The sequence below is a fragment of the Macaca nemestrina genome, chromosome 10 (assembly GCF_043159975.1).
Source record: "Macaca nemestrina isolate mMacNem1 chromosome 10, mMacNem.hap1, whole genome shotgun sequence".
NCBI classification, from domain to species: Eukaryota; Metazoa; Chordata; class Mammalia; order Primates; family Cercopithecidae; genus Macaca; species Macaca nemestrina.
The window spans coordinates 40,242,483-40,267,624 of record NC_092134.1 but is presented as its reverse complement, the minus strand read 5'-3'; the positions used below and the strand labels follow the sequence as shown (position 1 = coordinate 40,267,624).

The window sequence follows — 25,142 nt, the reverse complement described above, 5'->3', positions numbered from 1 at the left end:
GTTAAGGTAAAAAGGAAACAAACCTCAGAGAGACAGAGAGAGAGACCAACCAAGACCTTGTCTGTACCTTAGTATTGGTGGCATATGGAAAAAATAATTTCCCCTGAGAATCCATAACCACCAATAGCCCTCAATTAGATTAGTAGTCAGAATGTATGCTGTTATATAATCTGAAGAATTTCAAGCTCAGAGCTTAATTTCAGGCAGTCCCCAGTTAACAGCACCTCTCTAATGTTCCCATCCATTAAGTGGAAGTGAATCATGATAAAGTTTTTCATCCTTGTTTTCTCTGAGTAGGCTGAAAAGGAAGAGAAAGAAGTAGAATTGGTCTTGCTGTCTCGGAGGTGGCAGAGGTGGAAGAAAATTCACATATAAGTGGACCTGCGCAGTTCAAGCCTGTGTTGTTCAAGTGTTGGCTGTAATAACATATATGTAATACATAATGTTGAGCACTGGCAAAAGCAAATCCTCTCTGGAAGAACATCAACATAGACCACAAAGAGTTTCCACAAGAAAAGTTCCAAGGAACAAAAATTCACAATCGAAAAAAGTTTACAAAATATACAAGAGAACAAGCCACAAGCCATTATAAGTGACATCCAACAGAAAGAACTAGCAACAGAGTCAAACCTATAAAGTTTCAAATACTATAATGCTATAAACATTACCAGACAGAAAATATAGAATAATCGTATTTGAATGTTTTAATAAATAAAAGAGAAGCTTGAAAATTGAAGCAAAGAACAAGGAACTAAGAAAAAGAAAGATCAAATTTGAAAAAAAAAAAAAAAACAGAATTAGCTGGACATGGTGGCACATGCCTGTAATCTCAGCTACTCAAGAGGCTGAGGTGGGAGGATTGCTTGAGCCCAGAAGTTCGAGGCTGCAGTGAAAGCTATGATTGCACCACTGCACTCCAGTCTGGGTGACAGAGCAAGATCCTGTGAAAAAAAGAAGAGGTGAGGCGAGGGGAGGGGAGAGGAGAAGGCAAGAGAAAGGAAGGGATGGGAGGGAACTGGAGGGGAAAGGAGGGGAGGAGAGGGGAGGGGAGGAGAGGGGAGGGGAGGGGAAAGGAGGAGAGGAGAGGGGAGAGAAGTAGAGGGGAGGAGAAGAGAGGGGAGGAGAGGAGACGGGAGAGGAGAAGAGGAGAGGGGAGGGGAGGGCACAGACAGGAAGGGACAGGAGGGGATGGGACAGGAGGGAAGGGGAAGGGAGGGAAGAGAAGGGGAGAGGGGAGAGAAGGGAAGGGAGGGGAGAAAAGGGAAAGAGAGAGGAGGGGAGGGGAAGGGGAGAAGGGGGGAAGGGAGGAAGAGGGAAAGGAAGGAAGGAGGGAGGGAGAGAGGGAGGGAGGGAGGGAAGGAAGAAAGGAAAAAGGGAGGGAAGGAGGGAAGGAGGGAGGGAGGGAGGGAGGGAGGGAGGGAGGGAGGGAGGGAAGGAGGGAAGGAGGGAAGGAAGGAAGGAAGGAAGGAAGGAAGGAAGGAAGGAAGGAAGGAAGGAAGGAAGGAAGGAAGGGAGGGAGGGAGGGAGGGAGGGAGGGAGGGAAAAGCCGGTCACGGTGGCTCACGCCTGTAATCCCCACACTTTGGGAAGCCAAGGCGGGCGGATCACGAGGTCAGGAGATTGAGACCATCCTGGCTAACACGGTGAAACCCCGTCTCTACTAAAAATACAAAAAATTAGCCGGGCATGGTGGCAGGCACTTGTAGTCCCAGCTACTGGGGAGGCTGAGGCAGGAGAATGGCATGAACCTGGGAGGTGGAGCTTGCAGTGAACCAAGATAGCGACACTGCACTCCAGCCTGGGCGATAGAGCGGAACTTCATCTCAAAAAAAAAAAAAAGAAAGAAAGAAAGAAAAAACTTCTAGAAATGAAAAAAAAAGACACTTAAAATGAAAATTAACGGGCATATTAAACAGCAGGTATTCTCCACAGCTGAGGAAAGATTTAATTAATTGGATAATACATTTTTTTAATCCAAAATGAAAAACAAAAAAGAAGGATATAAAATATAAAACAGACAAGACACGGTGGCTCATGGCTATAATCCCAACATTTCGGGAGGCCAAGGCAGGAGGATCACTTGAGGTCAGGAAGTCAAGACCAGCCTCCAACCAGAGTCACAGATGGAGACCCTATCTCAAAAACCAAAAAATTAAAAACTAAAACAGGGAGAGGTGCAGTGGCTCACACCTATAATTCCAGCACTTTGGGAAGCTGAGGCAGGAAAATTGCTTAAAGCCAGGACTTCAAGATCAGCCTAAGCAACATAATGAGATCCCATCTCTACAAAAAAAAAGAAAAGAGCCAGGCATGGTGATGTGCACCTATAGTCCCACTACTAGAGACATCAGATTGGGAGAATTGCTTGAGCCCAAGAGTTTGAGGTGCAGTGAACTATGACCACGCTCCAGCCCAGGCAATAGAGCAAGATCTTTTCTCAAAAAATAAAAATAAAAATGAAAAACACATATAATAGAATAAACGATAAAGGGAGAAATGTTAACATACAGGAAGCCCCCAACTTAGGATAGTTTGACTTAAAATTTTTGGCTTTATGACTGATTTATCAAGATGTAACCCCATCATAAATCGAGGAGCATCTGTATATCTAATCTAGGTTTTAGATGGCAATATCGGAAAAAAATTGAGGCAACAGTCAAAGATAATCACCGAGAATTTTCCAAAACACTTCAAATACACATTGGTGTGTACAGAAAGCCCAATGAGTCTCAAGCAGGATTAAACACACACACACATATAACAGGAAATGAAAGAAAGAGACTAGAACAGATTGACTGACTGGCTGATTAATTTTTTAAAAACAACCACAGGAGTAGAGAAAAGGATCCCTTCAATAGAACCAAATAGACTAAAAGCAGTCATCTCAACAGTAACAATATGACCCAGAAAAAAGACAGAGATGGAAGTTTTCAATGTGCTGACAAAAAAAAAAAAAGATCTGTATGTAGAATTTTATGCTCAGCAAAATCGTGTTTCAAGAATGAGCATGAAATAAAATTTTAGACCGAAACTGAGAGTCTAGCAAATCAGTCCTCATTTTAAAAAATCCTAAACGATGTACTATAACACGAAGAAAATAATTGTATGTGGAAGGCTGAAGATGCAATAAGGAATGGTAAACAACTATACTGGTAAACAATGGATAAATCTAAAAACAATAATAACCTCTAATTTGTGAAGATAAAAGAAAATAAGATAAATCTAAACTACTGAACCACAATACAAGTTGGGAAGTAGTGATCCATATCAAAGCATTCAAAGGTCCTTGAAACGGAAGGAGAGAAAAGTATTTTAGACATTATATATGTTACAAAAGAAACAAAAATGGGCCGGGCATGGTCACTCACACCTATAATCCCAGCACTTTGGGAGGCCGAGGTGGATGGATCACTTGAGGTCAGAAGTTCAAGACTAGCCTGGTCAACATGGTGAAATCCTGTCTCTACTAAAAACACAAAAAAATTAGCAGGGCATGGTGGCATGTGCCTGTAATCCCAACTACTTAGGAGGCTGAGGTGGGAGAATCATTTGATCCTGGGAGGTGGACATCGCAGTGACCCGAAATCACGTCACTGCACTCTAAGGCAACAAAGCAAGACTCTGTCTCAAAAACATAAAAAGAAAAGAAACACTAAATGAACAGAATATAATGCATAATATCCAAACTAGTAGCAGTACCCAGGACTAACCCCAGCAATGTACTCCACCACCATGTGAAGGTTGCTTACCAAAGGGCCAGCAAATAAGAATGAATAGCCAGAGAGGTAGGAAAAAAACCAGAAGAGTGTGGTATTACAGAAGCACAGAAAAGAGTGTGTAGTAAGGAAGTTAAATCCAAACTAAGGCAAAAAGAGAAAAAGAAACAGAAAAGCAGGATAAAGAGAAAGTACAAAGCGCAATAAAAATAAATCAATATACATCAATAACCAAAATAATTCAAAGGGGTTTTCCCAGTTAAAAGACACATGTTACGCTGTTTGCCACAAAAAAAAAAAAAAAAAAAAAAACCACCTAAAACAAAAGGAACAAAAAAATATGAAAATGAAAAGAAAGAAAAAGTCCAGGAGCAGTGGCTCACACCTATAATCCCAGAACTTTGGGAAGCTGAAGCAGGCAGATCACCTGAGGTCAGGTATTCGAGACCAGCCTGGCCAATGTAGCAAAACCCCGTCTCTATTAAAAATACGAAAAAAAAATTAGCCGGGTGTGGTAGCACACACCTGTAATCCCAGCTATGCAGAGGCTGAGGCAGGAGAATCACTTGAACCTGGGAGGCAGAGGTTGCAGCGAGCCAAGATTGCGCCACTGCACTCCAGCCTGGGCAACAGAGTGAGACTCTGTCTCAAAAAAAAAAAAAGAAAAGAAAAGAAAAGAAAGGAAGAAGAAGATACACAAAATACTAATCAAAACAAAACTGGGGTTATTCCACTACTATTAAACACCAATTCACCAAAAAGATATAACAGATCTAAGTAGATAAAATATGAAGCCAGTGACTGTAAACAGCATATTAGAGAAGTTTGGCTCTGAAGGAAAGCAAATAATAGATGGTACCTGAAGAGGGGATTTCAAGTCAGAGAAAAAGTTTTTGGTTTTGGTTTTTTTCATTTTTTATCTTTTGGTGTTCTCTTCTTATTTGTTTTCATATCATATGGAACAAATTTGTATGTTATTGGGAATTATATGAAGTAGAGGTAAAAAGTGAAGTAGCAGGAGGGAGAGAGGATAAATTAAGAATGAAAAAGAATGGAATCCAGAGAACAAGAAAAAGGAATGAAATTTGATAAAAAGGACTTTTTTCCAGTGTAATAAAGTAAGAGAAAACAGGTATGGCATAGGTATGATAAAATAAGAACATTTATCTAATGGTTCCTATTTTCTCAGTTATATATAAGGTGACTGAGAGAAGGTTAAAAAGAGACAGATTTCAAAACAAAGAAGGTACAAAATAACTATCTCAGAAAGTAGGAAGTTAATCCTACTAATACGGTATTAACAGTATTGCCAAGCACTGCACAATACCAATACCCATTGGAATTGTTTTTTGGTGTTGTTCTGACTGAGGTCAACTAAATTATTACTAGATTCCTTTGAGTTCATCATATCACAAACACAGTTTGGAACTTTTTCTTAAAGACATTTCCTGAAACTTGTTCTTAATAAAGTCCAACTGATAATTTTCCTCCCCTCTCGCAAATTTGTAAAATCTTACTATGGTTAAAATATATATACATGGAGACAAATAATAAACAGATGGTCAGAGAGAGACAAAACAGAATGATGAATGGACAAAAAGAGGACATATCCAGAAACGTATGCACAATACACAATTGTCAACCAAGAGGTGGAGGAGAGCAGAGAAAAAAGACTGGGTAAGGACTACAACTAGGCCTTCAAAGGGGCAACTGACAAAAGTGTCAGAGCAAACTGTGAGTGTCTTGATCTCTTCGTGGCAGTATTATGGGTCAGTGTTATGTTCTTCACATTCCTTATCTCCTTTTTTTCTATAATCATCCAATGTTACTTATTTATTAAAAATAATATTAATGCAACTAAAGCTGACTTTTCACATTTTTTGAGGTTTTTTCACTTATTTACAATACTTTCTCCATTCATTTTTAATATAATATATTTATATTTAATATAATGTCTTTAATATCAAAGACAAAAGTCCTTACAAAGTCATACATGAAGATAGTAAATAATATGTAAATTTTATAGATAACCCAGTTTTTCCTTAGTGCAATAGTTCATGACAGTACACACACATAGATACTAATTAACCTGTAATTCTTTATAAACACACATTTTAAAATCTTCAGTGAGATGGCATTAGCATTAAAGACAAATTGGCAATATTATTTTTCAGAGTCTTAATATACACTTTCTGTCTCACAACTAGGCACAGGTATATAGCTACAAGTATGTTTCAAAAGTCACATTCCAACTTGTAAGAAAAACTTATGAGAAATTTTCCTATACAAATCACCAATTGTTACACCAAATATTTGCTCATTTTCCCTTAAATACTATTGAATTTTATTGCCAAGTTATTATCATACCTCTGAAGAGCTTTCATTATTGACATCCACTGTGTTTATAGGAGTTGCTGATGAATCTAAATCAGAACCTTGAGAGCCAACTCTCCCAGGAGTCTGGAACACAAACAGAAGGGGGAAAAAAAAGCAGACATTAACAATATATTCATAGGCCATTTAATAATCTAAACCTTTTCACATAAGAAAAGTAGATGTCTTTACAATAATAACAGCACTAACAGTATCCTTTATGGAAGACTGTACCTAATGCTCTTTCAGAATCTTTATATATATGCATTTCTCTCATTTTCAGTCACTTTAAATTAATAAAATATATACAACGCTTTTCAAAGTCTTCAAGTCACCTTCACGAAACATCTTATTTAATCAAAATGACATCTCTTAAGACAGATAAGATGGATGTTATCTCTGTAGAGAAGAAAACAGATTTAAAGTAGGAAGTGACTTGTTCACCACTGTACTCTTTTGTTTTGGTTGTTTTTTGAGTTGGGGTCTTGCTCTGTCACCCAGGCTGGAGTGCAGTGGTGCAATCTCGGCTCACTGCAACCTACGCCTCCCAGGCTCAAGTGATCCTCCCATCTCAGCCACCCAAGTAGCTGGGACCACAGGCACACACCACCACACCCAGCTAATTTGTTGTATTTTTGGTAAAGACGAGGTTTCACCATGTTGCCCAAAATGGCCTCAAACTCCTGAGCTCAAACAATCTGCCCACCTCCGCCTCCCAAAGTGCTGGGGTTACAGATGTGAGCCACAATGCTCAGACTACCATTGTACTGTTAACAAAAATCAGAAAGTCCTCAAGATGCAAGCTCAAGGAGGAAAAAAAAAGAAATCAGAAAGTTCTCAAGATCCAAGTTAAAGCAAAAAAATCAGAAGATGCAGAACTAAAACGCAGATCTGATTTCTTTGACAATGCTTTCTCTTTTTTTTTTTTTTTTTTTTTTTAAAACAAGAGTCTTGCTCTGTCACCCAGGCTGGAGTATAGTGGCACGATCTCGGCTCACTGCTATCTCTGCCTCCTGGGTTCAAGCAATTCTCCTGCCTCAGACTCCTGAGTAGTTGGGACTATAGACACATGCCACCATGTCCAGCTAATTTTTTTGTGTGTATTTTTAGTGGAAACGGGGTTTCATCATGTTGGCCAGGCTGTTCTCGAACTCCTGACCCCAAGTGATCCCCGCCTTGGCCTCCCAAAGTGCTGGGATTACAGGCGTGAGCCACAGCGCCAGCTGGCAATGCTCTCTTTTCTACACAAACTAAAACTACAGTGATTCAAGTGTGCAAAAAAGACCAATGCAGCCCAAGTTATCAAGTCCCCATCACCTACCATTCAAACCAGTCATTAACATCCATCTCCAATACTTGATATGACACCATCAGAGGCACATTTTGAAGGGTTAAAGCTCTTTTCCCCCTGCACCATTTATCACTTAGCATTATCATTTATTAAAATCTAGGTGTTACTTTTATATCAAATTGCTTTTTGGATGAATTTGAAACATAGTAAAACACTGCGTAAAAAGAGATTTAAAGCACAAAAACTGACTCAATAATACTCATCAAAAAATATATAGGTACATGCTAGCATTATCCACACTTTACACATGAGGGAACCAAGGCATAGAGACTAAGTAAATTGCCCAAAGTCAGATGGGTAATAAAGGGAAGAAGGGATTTTAATTAGAGCAGTATGGCTCTTAATCACTAACCAATACTCCTTCTCTGTTAGACATCTCCACTGAAATGCCCCTCAATCACCCAAGATTCAAAACACCTCACTACATATTTGCCTCAAGATGTGAACATCCTGTACATCACTACTAAATGTTCAACGTAAATGCCAAATAAGGATGAATTCATAATGCTATATTCATCAAAATGATTATAAAAACTACATACAATGGAAAAATATACATGATTTAAATTATATATGAAAACTACTGATATAAGAAAAAAGACTAAAAAGAAATATTCCAAAATTCAAATTATGATTTCTGTAGTAAAACAGGAATCTTCATTTTTATGTTTTTCAGTTTTAGTTTTTGCTACTTTTTTTTTTCAGAATTTTAGATCCACACTTGAATTGCTTTTATCTTGAAAAAAATGTTTTATGTTAAAGATAAGCAAACCTCCAGTTGAATAGACAGCATTCCTTTTTTTTCCCTCATGCAGATACTTTGCACATTTATTTAGAGGCATATCTCATTTTATTGTGTGTCACTTTATTGCACTTTGCAGATGTGGTGCTTTTTAGATATTGAAAGTTTGTGTCAACTCTGCCGTCAAGCAAATCTATTGCTGCCATTTTTTCAAAAGTGTGTGCTCACTTTGTATCTCTGTGTCACATTTTGGTAATTCTCACAATATTTCAAGCTTTTTTATTATTATCATATCTGTTATGGTGACCTGTGATGAATGATCTTTGAAGTTACTGCAATTATTTTGGGGCACTACAACCCATACCCATATAAGATGGCAAACTTAATTGATAAATGTTGTATGTGTTCTGACTGCTCCACTCACTGGCCATTTCCCAGTCTCTCTCCCTTCTCCTTGAGCCTCCCTATTCCTTGAGATACAACCATATTAAATTAGACCAATTAATAACCCTATAATGGCCTCTAAGTGTTCAAGTGAAAAGAAGAGCTGCTCATTTCTCACTTTAAATTAAAAGCTAGAAATGATTAAGCTTAATGAGGAAGGCATGTGGAAAGCTGAAACAGACCAAAGGCTAGGCCTTTGTGCCAAACAGCCAAATGCGAATGCAAAGAAAAAGTTCCTGAGGAAATTAAAAGTGCTACTCCAGTGAACACACAAATGATAAGAGCACAAATTACTGAGAACATTTTAGTGACCTGGATAGAAGTTCAAACCAGCCAAAACATTCCCTTAAACCAAAGCCTAATTCAGAGAAAGGCCATCTCTTCAATTCTACGAAGGCTGACAGAGACGAGGAAGCTGCAGAAGAAATGTTTGAAGGTAGCAGAGGTCGGTTCATGGGATTTAAGGAAAGAAGCTGTCTCCATAACACAAAAATGCAAAGTGAAGCAGCAAGTGATGATGAAGAAGCTGCAGCAAGTTATCCAGAAGATCTAGCTGAGATAACTGATGAAGATGTCTACGTTAACAGATTTTCAATTCAGGAAAAAACAGCCTTCTATTGGAAGAAGATGTCATCTAGAACTACTATGGCTGGAGAAGAGAAATCAATACTGGGCTTCCAAGTTTCCACTTCTAAGCTTCAAAGAACAGGGTAATTCTTGTTAGGGGTTAATGCAGCTGATGACTTTAAAGTTCAAGCCAATGATCATTTATACCGTTCTGAAATTCCTAGGACCCTTAAGAATTATGCTAATGCTACTCTGTGCTCTATAAATAGAACGAGAAAGCCTAATTAATAGCACATCTGTTTACCACATGGATCACTGAATTTTTTTTTTTTTTTGAGAAGGAGTCTCACTCTGTTGTCCAGGCTGGAGTGCAATGGCCCGATCTCGGCTCACTGCAAGCTCCACCTCCCGGGTTCATGCCATTCCCCAGCCTCAGCCTCCTACCTCAGAGTAGCTGGGACTACAGGCACCTGCCACCACGCCCAGCTAATTTTTTTTTTTTTTTTTTGTATTTTTAATAGAGACAGGGTTTCACCGTGTTAGCCAGGATGGTCTGGATCTCCTGACCTCATGATCCGCCCGCCTCAGCCTCCCAAAGTGCTGGGATTACAGGCGTGAGCCACTGCGCCTGTCCAGATCACTGAATATTTTAAGCCCACTATTAAGAGCTGTTACTGGAAAAAAAAAATCCTTTCAAAAATATCGCTGTCTATTAACAAGTCACCTGGTCACCCAAGAGCTCTCCTGGAGGCATACAAGGAGTTTAATGTTGTTTTCATGCCTATTAATATAACATCCACTCTGAAGCCCATGGATCAAGGAGTAATTTTGACTTTCAAGTCTTATTATTTAAGAAATATATTTTGTAAGGCTATAACTACTATAGTGATTCCTCTGACAGAACTGGGCAGAGTGTGTGGAAAACCTTCTAAAAAGGTCACCACTCTAGATGTGATTAAGAACATTTGTGATTCATGGGAGGAAGTCAAAATATCAACACTAACAAGAGTTTAGAAGTTGATTCTGACCTTCATAATGACTGTGAGGGGTTCAAGACTCCAGTAGAGCAGATACGGTGGAATCAGCAAGAAAACTAGAATTAAAAGTGGAGCCGGAAGATGTGACTGATAATTTTCTTTTTTTTTTTTTTTCCCTCAAGACGGAGTCTCACTCTGTCACCAGGCTGGAGTGCAGTGGCGTGATCTCAGCTCACTGCAACCTCCGCCTCCCGGGTTCAAGCGATTCTCCTGCCTCAGCCTCCTGAGTAGCTGGGACTACAGGTGCATGCCATCATGCCAAGCTAATTTTTGTATTTTTAGCAGGGACGGGGTTTCACCATGTTGGCCAGGATGGTCTCGATCTCTTGACCTCGTGATCCGCCCACTTCGGCCTCCCAAAGTGCTGGGATTACAGGTGTGAGCCACCGCGCCCAGCATGACTGATAATTTTCATGACAAAACTTTAATGGAGGAGGAGTGGCTTCTTAGGGATGAGCAAAGAAGGTGGTTTCCTGAGATGAAATCTACTACTGGAGAAGATGCTGTGAATACTGTTAAAATGACAATCAAGAATTTAGAATATTCCATAAATTTAGTTGATAAAGCATCAGCAGCTTTTGGGAGGACTGACTCAAGTTTTGAAGGAAGTTCTATTGTGGGTAAGATGCTATCAAACAATGCTACAGGGAAATTTTTCATGAAAGGAGGAGTTAATCAAAGCAAAGCAGCAAACTTCATTGTTATTCTAAGAAACTGCCACAACTCCAACCTGACCAACATGGTGAAACTCCGTCTCTACTAAAAATACAAAAATTAGCCATGCATGGTGGTGCATGCCTGTAATCCCAGCTACTCAGGAGGCTGAGGCAGGAGAATCGCTTGAATCTGAGAGGCGGAGGTTGCAGTGAGATTGCACCACTGAAAGAAAATAAAAAAAGGAAAAAAAAGAAATTGACACAGCCATCCCAACCTTCAGAAATCTCCACCCTGGTCAGTCAGCAGCTATCAGTATAGAGGCAAAACCTTCCACAAGCAAAAAGATTATGACTAGCTGGGCAAGGTGGCCCACATCTGTAATCCTAGTGCTTTGGGAGGCCAAAGCAGGAAGATCGCTTGAGACTAGGCATTTGAGACCACTCTGGGCAACATAATGAGACCCCATCTCTACCAAAAAAAATACAAAAATTAGCAAGGTGTGGTGGCATGCACCTGTAGTCCCAGCTACTAATGAGGCAGGAGAATAGGGTCTGGAGGCAGGGAACCTAAGGCTGTTTCACAGCGACTTCCTAGAACTAAATTGAAAGGAAAACCCTAACTTTCCACACCTAAGTAACAAAAGGACCAGAGGCTACTCCCTTTAACCTTTTCTGCACGGCAGATGGGAAATTGGCTATCCACAACAAATCAGATTGCAGGCAACTCTTCATTTGCATAGAAGTATAACTGTGTAGCTTCACCCTAGGCTCTGAATGGTTGCCTTTTGCAACCAATCAGATGTTTGCACAGGAGTGTGACCTCTGTAATTTTACTTCAGCCTCTGGTTGGCTGCTTTCTGCAACCAACCAGACTGATTGTGGGCTACTACTTCATTTACATGAGGTGAGCATGAAGTGGCTAATGGGAAACGTCCAGGGAGTATTTGGACCCAAGAAGATTCTGCATCCAGGCCCTTGAGCCGCTGCTTAGGCCCACTCCCACACTGTGGAGTGTACTTTTGTTTTCAGTAAATCTCTGCTTTTGTTCTTTTGTTGCTTCATTCTTTCTTTGATTTGCTGGGCATTTTGTCCAATTCTTTATTCAAAACGCCAAGAACCTGGACAACTTGGCAGTCACAACCCTCTACCAGTGACACTAGGAAGGCTGAAGTGGAAGGATCACTTAAGCCCAGGAATTCAAAAATACAGTGAGCTATGATCACACAACTGCACTATAGACTGGGTGACAGAGCGAGACTCTGTCTCATCAAAGAAAAAAGATTACAAATCACTGAAGGCTCAAACGATTGTTAGCATTTTACAGCAATAAGATATTTTTTAATTAAGGTATCTACTTAATTAGACATAATGCTATTGCACACTTAATAGACTACAGTATGCTGTGAATATAATTTTTATATGCACTGTGAAACCAAAGAATTTGTGACTCATTTTGTTGCGATACTTGTTTCATTGCAGTGATCCAGAACCAAGCCCGCAATATCTCCGAGATATGCCTATATACAAGTATGCCTATATACTTGTATAATTTTTATATAAATCGGGAAACTAGAACAAATACAAAATAACAACCAGTAATTAAAGCTACAGAGAAACTCCCAAACTCTTCTTAAACATACTTTTTCAAAGAAGGGTATAAGATTAAACTTTTATTTCATATTCTGGATACAGTATTAACCTAGCATGCCATGACAAGGTGGAAATAAAATGATCTTGAACCTTTTTTAAAATACTTATGTTCTTTAGGATTCTCAAAAGAACTCAGGGTTCTGTGAGGTTCTGTCAACCAAAGATGACAAAGAAGGAACATTATAGCTGGGTGAAATGGCTCACGTCTGTAATCCTAGCACTTTGGGAGGCTGAGGTGGGTGGATCACTTCAGGTTAGGAGTTCGAGACCAGCCTGGCCAATATGGTAAAACCCCGTCTCTACTAAAAATACAAACATTAGCTGGGTATGGTGGTGCACACCTGTAATCCCAGCTATTCGGGAGGCTGAGGCAGGAGAATTGCTTGAACCTGGGAGGCAGAGGTTGCAGTGAGCCGAGATCGTGCCACCTCACTCCAGCCTAGGTGACAGAGCGAGATTCCATCTCAAAAAAAAAAAAAAAAAAAGGAACATTACTGTGTAACTATGTCTTTTTCTTTTTTTTTTTTTCTTTCTTAGAGACGGGTCTCACGATGCTGCCCAGGCTGGTCTTGAACTCCCAGGCTCAAGTGATCCTCCGCCCACTTCATCCTCCCAAAGTGCTGAGATTACAGGCAAGAGCCCCTGCACCCAGCCTATGTTTCAATAAAGATGGTTAGAGAACATCAGAGGCATAGTTCAGAAAGAGACAGGCACTCTACTAATGAGAAAAAAAAAAAAAAACAGAAACATTGTTAAGAGATGGAGGAGGCAATAACTATCCTGTCCAAGAATAGTAGCAACCACCACACCAAGGCTTATCGAAAACAGGTAGAAAGTGGCAGAATTTCAATAAAGTACTAAAGATGAAGAATGCAAAATGAATCTCTGGCCAAAGGCAAAAAAAAAAAAAAAATGAGAGGAGCTGGATATGAGGAGTCTCCATTTGGTTGTCAGTATCAGGAGACACTACCCAAAATGATGAAATTGTAAGGCTTTCATCCTCAGAGAAGTCAGAGAAGGTTAAGCCAACCAATACATGAGTGAAATAAACATGAATTTTAGATACCACCTATCTAGATCAAATCCCACTTCAGCCTAACTTCAATTTGCTACAGGCTTTAGAGAGGTTGCACTTATTGCCAGGTCTCAGAACCTGAGCACTACCTCCTGCCTCAGCATGGTTGCTGACCCTTCTTCTGGGAAGTTTCCACTTTCTAGACAAGCAGACAAAGCTTGTGAAATAATCAAAGCAGTGATGCCAAGGATGTCATGGCAGAAGGCCTGGGTTCCTGAGCCACTGAGAGCTCACAGGGCTGGATTTGACATTCCTGATGCATTACAGAGGCACATTCATCCTGCTGACACTGTAATCTGTCCTCATTGGGAAAGTCAGGATCATCTTCCTGGGCACTGAACAGGGTCAGCTTTTAATCTAGTCTCTTCACTTTGTGGTGGGACCAAAGGTGCTGGAAGAATTAGGGGAGAGGGAGCAGCGGGCCTCTATTTTCTCCTTCCTCTTGCTCAGTCTCATTTTCTTTGTCCTTACAATCTTCCTAAAATGCCTATGCTTTTTTGGAAGTTGATCTAGCTTTCTTTTCTGGACTGGAGGCACAGCAGGATATTGTGAAACCTCAGCCACATGACTCTTGGATGTCTCCTCCAATGGCTGTGATAATGATTCCAAACTTTTCTTCAGAGGGTCATTCTCCCTTGGGTGGAATTTATCTTCTGCATCTTGAGTATTTGGTGATAGGTTCAAGTGTTTTTTTTTGTTTTTTTGTTTTCTTGTTTTTGAGACAGAGTGTCGCACTGTCTCCCAGGCTGGAGTGCAGTGGCGCGATCTCGGCTCACTGCAAGCTCCAACTCCCAGGACCACGCCATTCTCCTGCCTCCGCCACCCAAGTAGCTGGGACTACAGGCGCCCACTGGCTAATTTTTGTATTTTTAGTAGAGAGAGGGTTTCACCGTGTTAGCCAGGATGGTCTCGATCTCCTGACCTCGTGATCCACCCGCCTCAGTCTCCCAAAGTGCTGGGATTACAGGTATGAGCCACCGCGCCCGGCCCAGGCTCAAGTCTTTAGTGACATGTTTGGGCGATTGGAGATTCCTAAACTCTGTCACTGAGGTTTTTTTTTTTTTTTTAACCTACTATGCTGATCCCAGCCAGCTTTGCAGAAACAAGGAATCACAACAAAAGGGACCAAAAGTCAAATGATTTTTTTAAAAAGGTAGTTAACACCCTGACTGTTTCCAATGATGTATCCTTAGCTATCACAGATACAGGAGGAATACTGATCTCAGATTTCTCCCCTCGACTTATCTAAACGCATTCAAGGGCTTTCAGAAAAAAAATCCTCAAGTTCTTCTCAGCCTAGGGAATCTCAGATTTCCTGGTACAGTATGGAGGAGCAGGCCTCAGTCTCTACAGTCCCTTTAAATTTTCCCAAAATCTAACATTCTAAAACTGTCTAAATTTATCCAGAGTATGTTTTTACTGTGTTCATTTAATGCCCACAAAATTTTCTTGTTTTCTTATCAGCTACAGTCCTGCCAACACCAAAGCAAGATTAATTCCCAAAATAATATAATTGAGACATGAATTTATAAATAAATAAAAGCCAATTCTGGATTTAATGATACATTCATGGATGTGGCAAAAAGTAAATGGCGAAAACGTTTTAAAAGAGCACTTAAACTTTGTTTTGTTTTTGTTTTGTTTTGTTTTGTTTTGTTTGAGACAGTCTCGCTCTGTCACCCAGGCTGGAGTACAACAGCGTGATCTTGGCTCACTGCCATCTCGGCCTCCCAGGTTCAGTGATTCTCCTGCCTCAGCCTCCCCAGTAGCTGGAATTACGGGCACACACCACCACGCCCAGCTAATTTTTATATTTTTAGTAGAGACAGGGTTTCACCATGTTGACCAGGCTGATCTCGAACTCCTGACATCAATTGATCCACCTGCCTCAGTCTCCCAAAGTGCTGGGATTACAGGCGTGAGCCAACATGTCCAGGCTAAATTGGATATTTAATATAAAGAACTGTTCTATAAAACTAGAAATTCATTTTTGATTCATTAACATTTCAATAGCTTCACACTACGATGGTATTAAGAATAATGAAAGATACTGGAAACAGGAAGTTATACTTCCAAAGAACTGTATTTTCCCCATTTCTGTTTCCTTGATTTTTCCAGATGCCAGATGGCTTTTCACTAAGGTTTTTCTTGACTGAGAGGAAGTAAGTAATTCAAAGAAATATTGTACTTTTTTTTATTTTTGTAAAGATGAAGTCTCCGTATGTTGCCTAGGCTCATCTCGAACTTACGGGCTCCAGTGATTCTCCTGCCTCAGCCTCCCAAAATGCTGGGATTACAGGTGTGAGCCACCATGGCCACCTGAAATAAGGTACTTCTACATAATCCTATTATCACCACCAAAAATACCCTTTCTCAAATTTGCCTAAAATAATCCTAGTAAATATACCTAAGTAAAGCCCAAGAGGCACAGGGAGTAAACGGGGAAAAAAACAAGGAAACCCTCACAAGATAGGGGTTTTTGATGCCCATATTTTAAGTATACTCCTCATGATTGCTGTTAAATTATCTAAGAACTTCTTGTTCTCTTTTTTTTTTTTTTTTTTTTTTCAGACGGAGTTTCACTCTTGTCGCCCAAGCAGGAGTGCAATGGCACAATCTCGGCTCATTGCAACCTCTGTCTCCCAGATTCAGGCGATTCTCCTGCCTCAGCCTCCCAAGTAGCTGGGACTACAGGTGCACGCCACCATGCCCAGCTAATTTTTTGTATTTTTAGTAGAAATGGGGTTTTTCCATGTTGGTCAGTCCGGTCTCAAACTCCTGACCTCAGATGATCCGCCCACCTCAGCCTCCCAAAGTGCTGGGATTACAGGTGTGAGCCATTGCGCCCAGCCTTCATTCTTGTTCTATTTTTAAACCACTAAAATTCCTTTATTTCAATGAGAAGCCCAAAAACAATAAAATTAACTCTAAATAAACAATATAAAGCATTCTGACTTTTTCACTTATAAAAGTTTTATTTTGCAAAAAGAATGGGATTGGAATGATTTATGCTAAAAATTTAAAGTGATAGGCTGGACACAATGATTCACATCTGTAATCTACCACTTTGGGAGGTCGAGGTGGGAGGATCACGTCAGCCCAGGAAGTCAACACTGCAGTGAACTGTGATTATGCCACTTTACTCCAGCCTGGGCAACAGAGTAAGACCTTGTCTCCAAAAAAAAAAAAAAAAGAATTTCAAATATTATTAAGATGGAACCAATCTTAAAAACAAGGTAAGTATCACAATGGACCAAAAATAAAATGGAAACATAGAGTATCCAGGATTCTGGAACCTAAAACAGGTAGAGGCAGCTAAGTTCTGTAATAAGAACCAAAATCGCCCTGGATGTGCAAGGTAACAAGAAGCCAGGCCCACTGTGAAAACTTAGTAATCGGGACAAGGCAACTATCTCTTGCAATGAATAGAAACTCTTTAAAAAGCTGTAAATCCGGCCAGGTGCGATGGCTCACGTCTGTAATCCCAGCACTTTGGGAGGCCGAGGTGGGCATAACACGAGGTCAGGAGTTCAAGACCAGCCTGGCCAACAGGGTGAAACCCCATCTCTACTAAAAATACAAAAATAGCTGGGCGTGGTGGTGGGTACCTGTAATCTGAGCTACTCGGGAGGCTGAGGCAGTAGAATCATTTGAACCTGGGAGGCAGAGGTTGCAGTGAGCCAAGACTGCGCCACTGCACTCCAGCCTGGGCAACGGTGCAAAATTCTGTCTCAAAAAAAAAAAAGCTGTAAATCCTGCCATGCACTGTTTAGGCCCAAAATCTGAGCAGAGCTTTTCCAGGTAGAGATGAGAGGGCATTCCAACCAAAGCATTATTTGTAACAGCTTATAAATCATAAGCAACCTATATGTTAAAATGAAGAAACTGTTAACTAAACTATGACGTAACTGTTCAATAGTCTTGACAATTAATGGGATAACTGTGTAGGTTATAAAGTATGAAGGTTATGTAGAAAAATGAGAATGCAGTCAGAAGCGGTGGCTCATGCCTGTAATCCCAGCACTTTGGGAGGCAGAGGCAGGCAGATTACCTGAGGTCAGGAATTCGAGACCAGCCTGACCAAGATGGAGAAACCCCGTCTCTACTAAAATATAAAAATTAGCCGGGCATGCTGGCAGGTGCCTGTAGTCTCAGCTACTTGGGAGGCTGAGGCAGGAGAATCACTTGAACCCGGGAGGTGGAGGTTGCAGTGAGCCAAGATAATACCATTGCACTCCAGCCTGGGCAACAAGGGCAAAACTCCATCTCAAAAAAAAAAAAGAAAAATGAGAATGCATATGATATATGATATAGCTACTATGAGAAATAAAAAAAAGAAAAAACAAAAAAAAGAAAGAAAAGAATGTATATGATATAAATCCTGAATTTGCCAAAGAGGTAAATATAACATTGGAATATATTATGACTTCAATTACATAAAAATATACACACACAAAAAGATTAAAAGGTAATCATATAAAATCAATGAGTTTCATGTTAGGGTGATTTTTTTGTTGTTACTTTTCCCCCTTATATTACTGAAAAGATGAGATTTGTGTTAAGATGATTTTATTAACCACCCAGCTACTTCCACCCATAATTTTTTGTTAGTGTTGTCATATTACTTTTTAAAGTTTTCTTTTTTTTTTTCTTTTTCTTTTTTTTTGAGATGGAATTTCTCTCTTGTTGCCCAGGCTGGAGTGCAATGGTGCGAACTTGGCTCACCGCAACCTCTGCCTCCCGGGTTCAAGCGATTCTCCTGCCTCAGCCTCCTGAGTAGCTGGGATTACAGGCACGCACCACCACCCTGGCTAATTTTGTATTTTTAGTAGAGACAGGGTTTCTCCATGTTGGTCAGGCTGGTCTTGAACTTCCGACCTCAGGTGATCCGCCCACCTCGGCCGCCCAAAGTGCTGGGATTACAGGCATGAGCCACCGCGCCCGGCCAAAAGTTTTCTGATTTTTAAAAAACTATTTGGGCTTGACAAGAAGATCCAGAGAATTCTAATTATCAAACACTTATCATTAATGTTTAATTAGCTACAACCAAACAGACCAACTAAAGGAAAACCAGCTACAACAAAACTATTTCTCTATTCACTATACTTCTGAACAAATGTTTGAGTTTTCCACACCAATTCTCTGCAGACACCAACTGTTATGTCCTACAATTTAACTGAATTCTGACACTATCTGGAATTAGCAGAGACCTCACAGACTAAGGGACCAGTCTCTTAAGACTGCCCTCCCCTTCTAACGCCAATAGCAAATAAAAGGTCCACAGGTTACCCACACTTTTGTCTACATTGGCTACATATGGGAAACTCTCACAACTCCCCTCCTCAAGTTTGATAATTTGCTACAGCAGCTCAAAGAACTCAGGGAAACATTTTACTTATATTTACTTTAAAAGATATCTTAAAGGATACAAATAGCCAGATGAAGCAGTATGTTAGGGAAGGTCTGGAGGGGTCCCAAGCACAGGAGCTTCTGTCCCCATGAATTTAGAGATATGTCACCTTCCCAGCACATGAATGCATTCGACAACTAGGCAGATCTCCAAAACCATTGTTTAAGGTTTTTACAGAGGTTCCATTATGTAAGCATGATTGATTAAGTCATTGGCCATTGGTGATTAACTCAATCTCTAGCCCCTCTCTATTCCTGAAGGTCAGAGGGTAGGGCTGAAAGTTCCATATCCTTAATCTTGTGGCTAGTGTCTATGGCAACCAGTCCCCAACCTGAAGCTATCTAGGGGCCCATCAATATCACCTTATTAGCATAAACTCAGCTATTGCCAAAAGGTACTTATTATGAATGACAAATGACACTCCTTTCACCTTCATCACTCAAGGAATTCCGAAAGTTTTAGGAGTCCATGCCAGAAACAAGAAAAAAAAACAAATATGTATTTCTTATAACACAATATTATATTAACATTTGAAATTATGAAAAAAATACATAGTATTCAAAGTATTTTCTTCAAATAAGAACAGATGTTGGCTGGGTGCGGTAGCTCACACCTGTAATCCCAACAATGGGAGGCCAAAGCGTGCGGATCATTTGAGGTCAGGAGTTAGAGATCAGCCTGGCCAACTTGGTAAAACCCCATCTCTACTAAAAATACACACACACAAAAAAAAAAAATAGCTGAGCGTGGTGGCACACACCTGTAATTCCAGCTACTGGGGAGCCCAGGGCAGGAGAATCACTTGAACCCAGGAGACGGAGGTTGCAGTGAGCCGACATCATGCCACTGAACTCCAGCTTGGGTGACAGAGAGACTCGGTCTCAAAAAAAAAAAAAAAAAAAGAACAGATGTGTGCAATAAATAGGGTATCCCAGATTGCTGGCAAAAAACAAATTCATATTACAAGATCAGTATAAAACAGCATTAATCTCTGCAAAAAACTATCAAAGAAGCAAACACAAATGTGAGAAAGAACAGCACTTTACTGGGAGAAAAATTGTTATTGTTTACTACGTGAAATATCTTAAAAAGAAATATCACTGTCACAGAAGTTTTAACAACCTACAACTTTTTTGAAATAAATGATTTATCTATTGCAGACTAGTTGTTTACTGAGTATAATTTAGACATATTTCTTTTTTTTTTTTTTAATAGGCAAAATCTCACTCTGTGACCCAGGCTGAAGTGCAGTGACACAGTCATGGCTCATCGTAGCCTCGAATTTCCTGGGCTCAAGCCATCCTCCTGCCCCAGCCTACTGAGTAGCTAGGACTACAGATGAGTGCCACCACACCTGACTAATCTTTTCTTTTTTTCTTTTTTTTTTTTTTTTTTTGCTGAGACAGGGTCTTACTCTGTCACCCAGGTTGGAGTGCAGTGGTGCAGTCTCAGCTCATTGCAACCTCTGCCTCCTGGGGTTCAAGACATCCTCCCACCTCAGCCTCCTGAGTAGCTGGGACTATAGGCACATGCCACCACACCCGACTAATTTTTGTGTTTTTTTATACAGATGGAGTTTTGCCATGTTGCCCAGGCTGATCTCAAATTCTTGGGTGCAAGCAATCCACCTGCTTCAGCTTCCCAAAGGGCTGAGATTACAGGCATGAGTCACCATGTCCGGCCCTGGCTAATTTTCTTTAAGCAAAATTATTTCTAACACTGGAAAGGATACAAGTATTAGAAATTAAATAATTAAATTAAATAATATACAACTCAAAATCTTGGGGATTTATAAGATATCTATAAGGATTTCTTATAAAATGTAACTTTCGGGGCCGAGTGCGGGGGCTCACGTCTGTAATCCCAGCACTCTGGGAGGCCAAGGCGGGCGGATCACGAGGTCAGGAGATCAAGATCATCCTGACTAACACAGTGAAACCCCGTCTCTACTAAAAATACAAAAAAAGTTAGCTGGGCGTGGTGGTGGGCGCCTGTAGCTACTGGGGAGGCTGAGGCAGGAGAATGGCATGAACCTGGGAGACGGAGCTTGCAGTGAACCGAGATCACGACACTGCACTCCAGCCTGGGTGACAGAGTTAGACTCTGTCTTCAAATAAAAATAAAAATAAAAAATAAAATAAAATGTAACTTTCAACACTGATTTTGTTACTCTATTTCATCCTCATCCCACCATAAAAATTAATTAGAAAGATTTTCACAAATTCAAAAAGTTTGAAAAGCCATTTACTATATGCAGACCTTAAGAACAATGCTTTAAATACATTATGCAAGCCTTATACTAAATGCGTAGACAAACGGCTCTCACTAACCTTTTTCTACTATTAGGAGCTAAAAACATAACATATAGACAAAGCAAGAAGGTATCTTTGCAAAAACCACATACTATTTCACAAAAAAAAACATTCATGTAAAGTAATTGAGGGGTTCCCAGGGAGTTTTCATACTTGACCTCTTAGCTTATCACATAGTTTAGGTAAATTCATTTACTCCCTAAATTTTCATTATCACCATTGCTGACAATAATAAAAACACTAACTCTAATCCAGACCTTTGCTGAATTTCCAATTCATATTTTCCCGTCTTGCCAAATATACCTAATTGAATGCCTTGAGAGCACCACAAAGTCAGCTTATTCAAAACCAAATTCATTTATCTTTGCTCAACCCTTTCACCCATCTGCATTCTCCACCTCAGATTACAGAACCATCACACACTCATTTTGCCTAAATCCAAGGCATCATTCTTACTCGTCTCTATTCCTTAACCTTCACATCCAATCACCAAGTTAATTCAACTGCCCACATACATTTTGAATCTATCCCCCTTTCTCCATCTCCTTAGCCACTACCTTAATTCATGTTGCCATCATCTCTCACTTGGATTATAAAAGAAACCTAATACTGCACTCCATACTTCTACATCCACATTTCTAGTTGTTTACTAAGAAATCAAGTAATGGATGTCTCCAAGTATTGTAACCAAACCAAACTCTTCATTCATCTCAACACTTTACCATCCTAGGAAAAAGTTTACTTTCCTCACTACGTTCTCCAGCTTAGTCAATAATATCCTCATTTATCAAGAACTTCAGTTAAAACCTAAATGAACTATTAGCCAGGCATGGTGGTGGGCACCTGTAATCCCAGCTACCTGGGAGGCTGAGGCAGGAGAATCACTTGAACCTAGGAGGTGGAAGTTGCAATGCAATGAGATCATACCACTGCACTCCAGCCTGGGTGACAGAGTGAGACTGTCTCAAAACAAACAAACAAATAAAAATTAAAACCTAAATGAACTAAAACAGATATTTGAACACCAATGTGCATAGCAGGATTATTCACAATAGCTAAAACATGTGAATAACCCAATGTCCGCCAACGGATGAATGGATAAACAAAATGTAGTATAAACATTCACAATGAAATATTATTCAGCCTTTAAAAGGAAGAAAATTCTGATAACATGCTGCAACATGAATGAAGCTAGAAATAATTATGCTAAGTGAAATAAACCAGACACAAAAGGATCACTATCATATAATTCCACTTACATGAGGTACCTAGAACAATTAAATTCATAGTGACAGGAAGTGGAATTGTGGTTACAGTGGGTTCAGGGGAGGGGAGGAATGAAGTTATTGTTTTATGAGTATGGAGTTTAGTTGTTATGATTGCACAACATTGTGAATACATCTAATGCCACTGGACTGTACACTTAAAAATGGTAAAAATTGTATCTTTTAAATTATGTATATTTTGTCACAATTTTAATTTTTAATAAAATTTTTAAAACCTAAATAAGTATTATATTGCAGGCATTACCAAACAGACAAAATAATTATTTTAAGTATTTAAGAACATAGAGTTTTTACTACATATCCTTTTGGGTTATAGCACAAAGCCAAAAAAACACTGCTAAAAAAAAGAAACAGTAAAATTAATTCAATAATCTTAGCCATAAGATTCATATTGTTAATTTTAAAGCTATTTATGCATATTTTAGCAAAAACATTTGCTAATGTTAAGAACCAAGATATTCAGCCTAAGAAAAAATGATATAAATACAGAATCAAATAAATAAAAAACCATTTTATATCTTAAATTTGAATTATTATTTTGGTTTTTGTTTCTTTTTTTTTCTGAGACAGAGTCTCACTCTCTCACCCAAGCTGGAGTGCAGTGGTACAATCTCAGCTCACTGCAACCTCCGCCTCCCAAGTTCAAGCAATTCTCCTGCCTCAGCCTCCTGAGTAGCTAGGATTACAGGAGTGCATCCAGCTAATTAGTGGAGACGGGGTTTTACCATGTTGGCCAGGCTGGTCTCAAACTCCTGACCTGTGATCTGCCTGCCTCGGCCTCCCAAAGTGCTGGGATTACAGGCATGAGCCACCACGCCTGGCCTTGCTTCTTAACAATAATTCTTACCATTCAAAAGCTTAAAAGCAAAGACAACCCAAAAGCAAAGTGCGCCCTCAGTGCTTATACTATGGTCTCTAACCATCACTCCCCACTCAAAGGAATTTTCTAGAGAAATGGCTGATTCCAGACATAGGAGAGGGAATTTATTAATCTGAAACATATTATTGTGCCAAAATGCAAGGAAGCTTTTTGAACACAAATAAGGTCCTGTCAAAATGACAAACGTCACCTTGAAGGTACTCCCAGTAGCTACAGCTGAGATCATTTTCACATCAGCAAAAAACATTGACTGTAACTGACTGAAACACACTAATTATATGTAAATCCATGAGTTCATAATATAAAAATCCAGGAGTTAGTCAACTAATCTTTGACAATGGAACAAAGGCAATACAACGAGAAAAGATAGTTGCTATTGCTTGAATGTCCCCACCAAAACTCATGTTGAAATTTAATTGCAAATGTAATGGTATTGAGAAGTGAGGCCTTTAAAAGGTGACTAGGTCATGGGAGTTCCACCCTCATGAATGGATTGCCATTATTGTGAACATGGATCAGTTATCACGGGAATGGTTTTGTTATAAAAACAAGCTCGCAGCCAAGCATGGTGGCTCACACCTGTAATCCCAGCACTTTGAGAGGCAGAGGCAAGCAGATTACCTGAGTTCGGGAGTTCAAGACCAGCCTGACCAACATGGAGAAACCCCGTCTCTACTAAAAATACAAAATTAGCTGGACGTGGTGGTGCATGCCTGTAATTCCAGCTACTTGGGAGGCTAAAGCAGGAGAATCGCTTGAATCCGAGAGGTGGAGGTTGCAGTGAGCTGAGATGGCGCCACTGCACTCCAGCCTGGGTAACGAGCAAAACTTTGTCTCAAAAAAAGAAAAACAAAATAAGCTCTCCATCACACCTGCTCTCTTGCCCTTCCTATTTGCTATGAGATGACACAGCAGACAGGATCTCAGAGAAAGGTGCTATGTGCTTAGACTCCCCAGCATCTAGAACTGTGAGCCAAATAAGCTTCGTTATAAATTACCTAGTATGTGGGATTCTGTAATAGTAGCAAAAAAAGAAAAAAAAAATGGGTTAAGACAATAGTCTTTTCAACAAATGGTAATGGAACAATTGCATATTCACATGCAAAAAAAAAAAAAAATCTAAATACAGACCTTATATTCTTCATAAAAACTAACTCAAGGGTAGACACGGTGGCTCATGGCTACAATCCCAGCAATTTGGGGGGCCGAGGTAGGAGGATCACCGGAGTCCAGGAGCCCAAGACCAGCCTGCGCAACATGGTGAGACCCGTCTTAATAAATTTAGGCTAGGTGCAGTGGCTCACACCTGTAATCCCAGCACTTTGGGAGGCTGAGAAGGGTTGATCACCTGAGGTCAGGAGTTTGAGACCAGCCTGGCCAATGTGGAGAAACCCTGTCTCTGCTAAAAATACAAAAATTAGCCAGGTGTGGTGGCAGGCGCCTGTAATCCCAGCTACTCGAGAGGCTGAAGCAGGAAAATCACTTGAATCCAAAAGGTGGAGGTTGCAGTGAGCCAAGATCACGTCACTGCACTCCAGCCTGGGCAACAGAGCAAGATTCCATCTCAAAAATAAATAATTATATTTTTATTTTAATTTTAAAAAATTAACTCAAGGCCAGGTGCAGTGGCTCACGCCTGTAAT

At 40.0% G+C, this 25,142-nt stretch overlaps 1 protein-coding gene across 1 annotated transcript in view; it reads right to left on the bottom strand.

The window, feature by feature from the left end:
• Positions 1–25,142, bottom strand: part of LOC105483719 (early endosome antigen 1) — a 161,711-nt gene that overhangs the window by 118,986 nt on the left and 17,583 nt on the right. Inside the window, exon 2 of the mRNA XM_071071314.1 lies at positions 6,084–6,176. Within this exon, the coding sequence (XP_070927415.1) occupies positions 6,084–6,176 (93 nt within the window). The remainder of the gene's footprint in view (positions 1–6,083; positions 6,177–25,142) is intronic.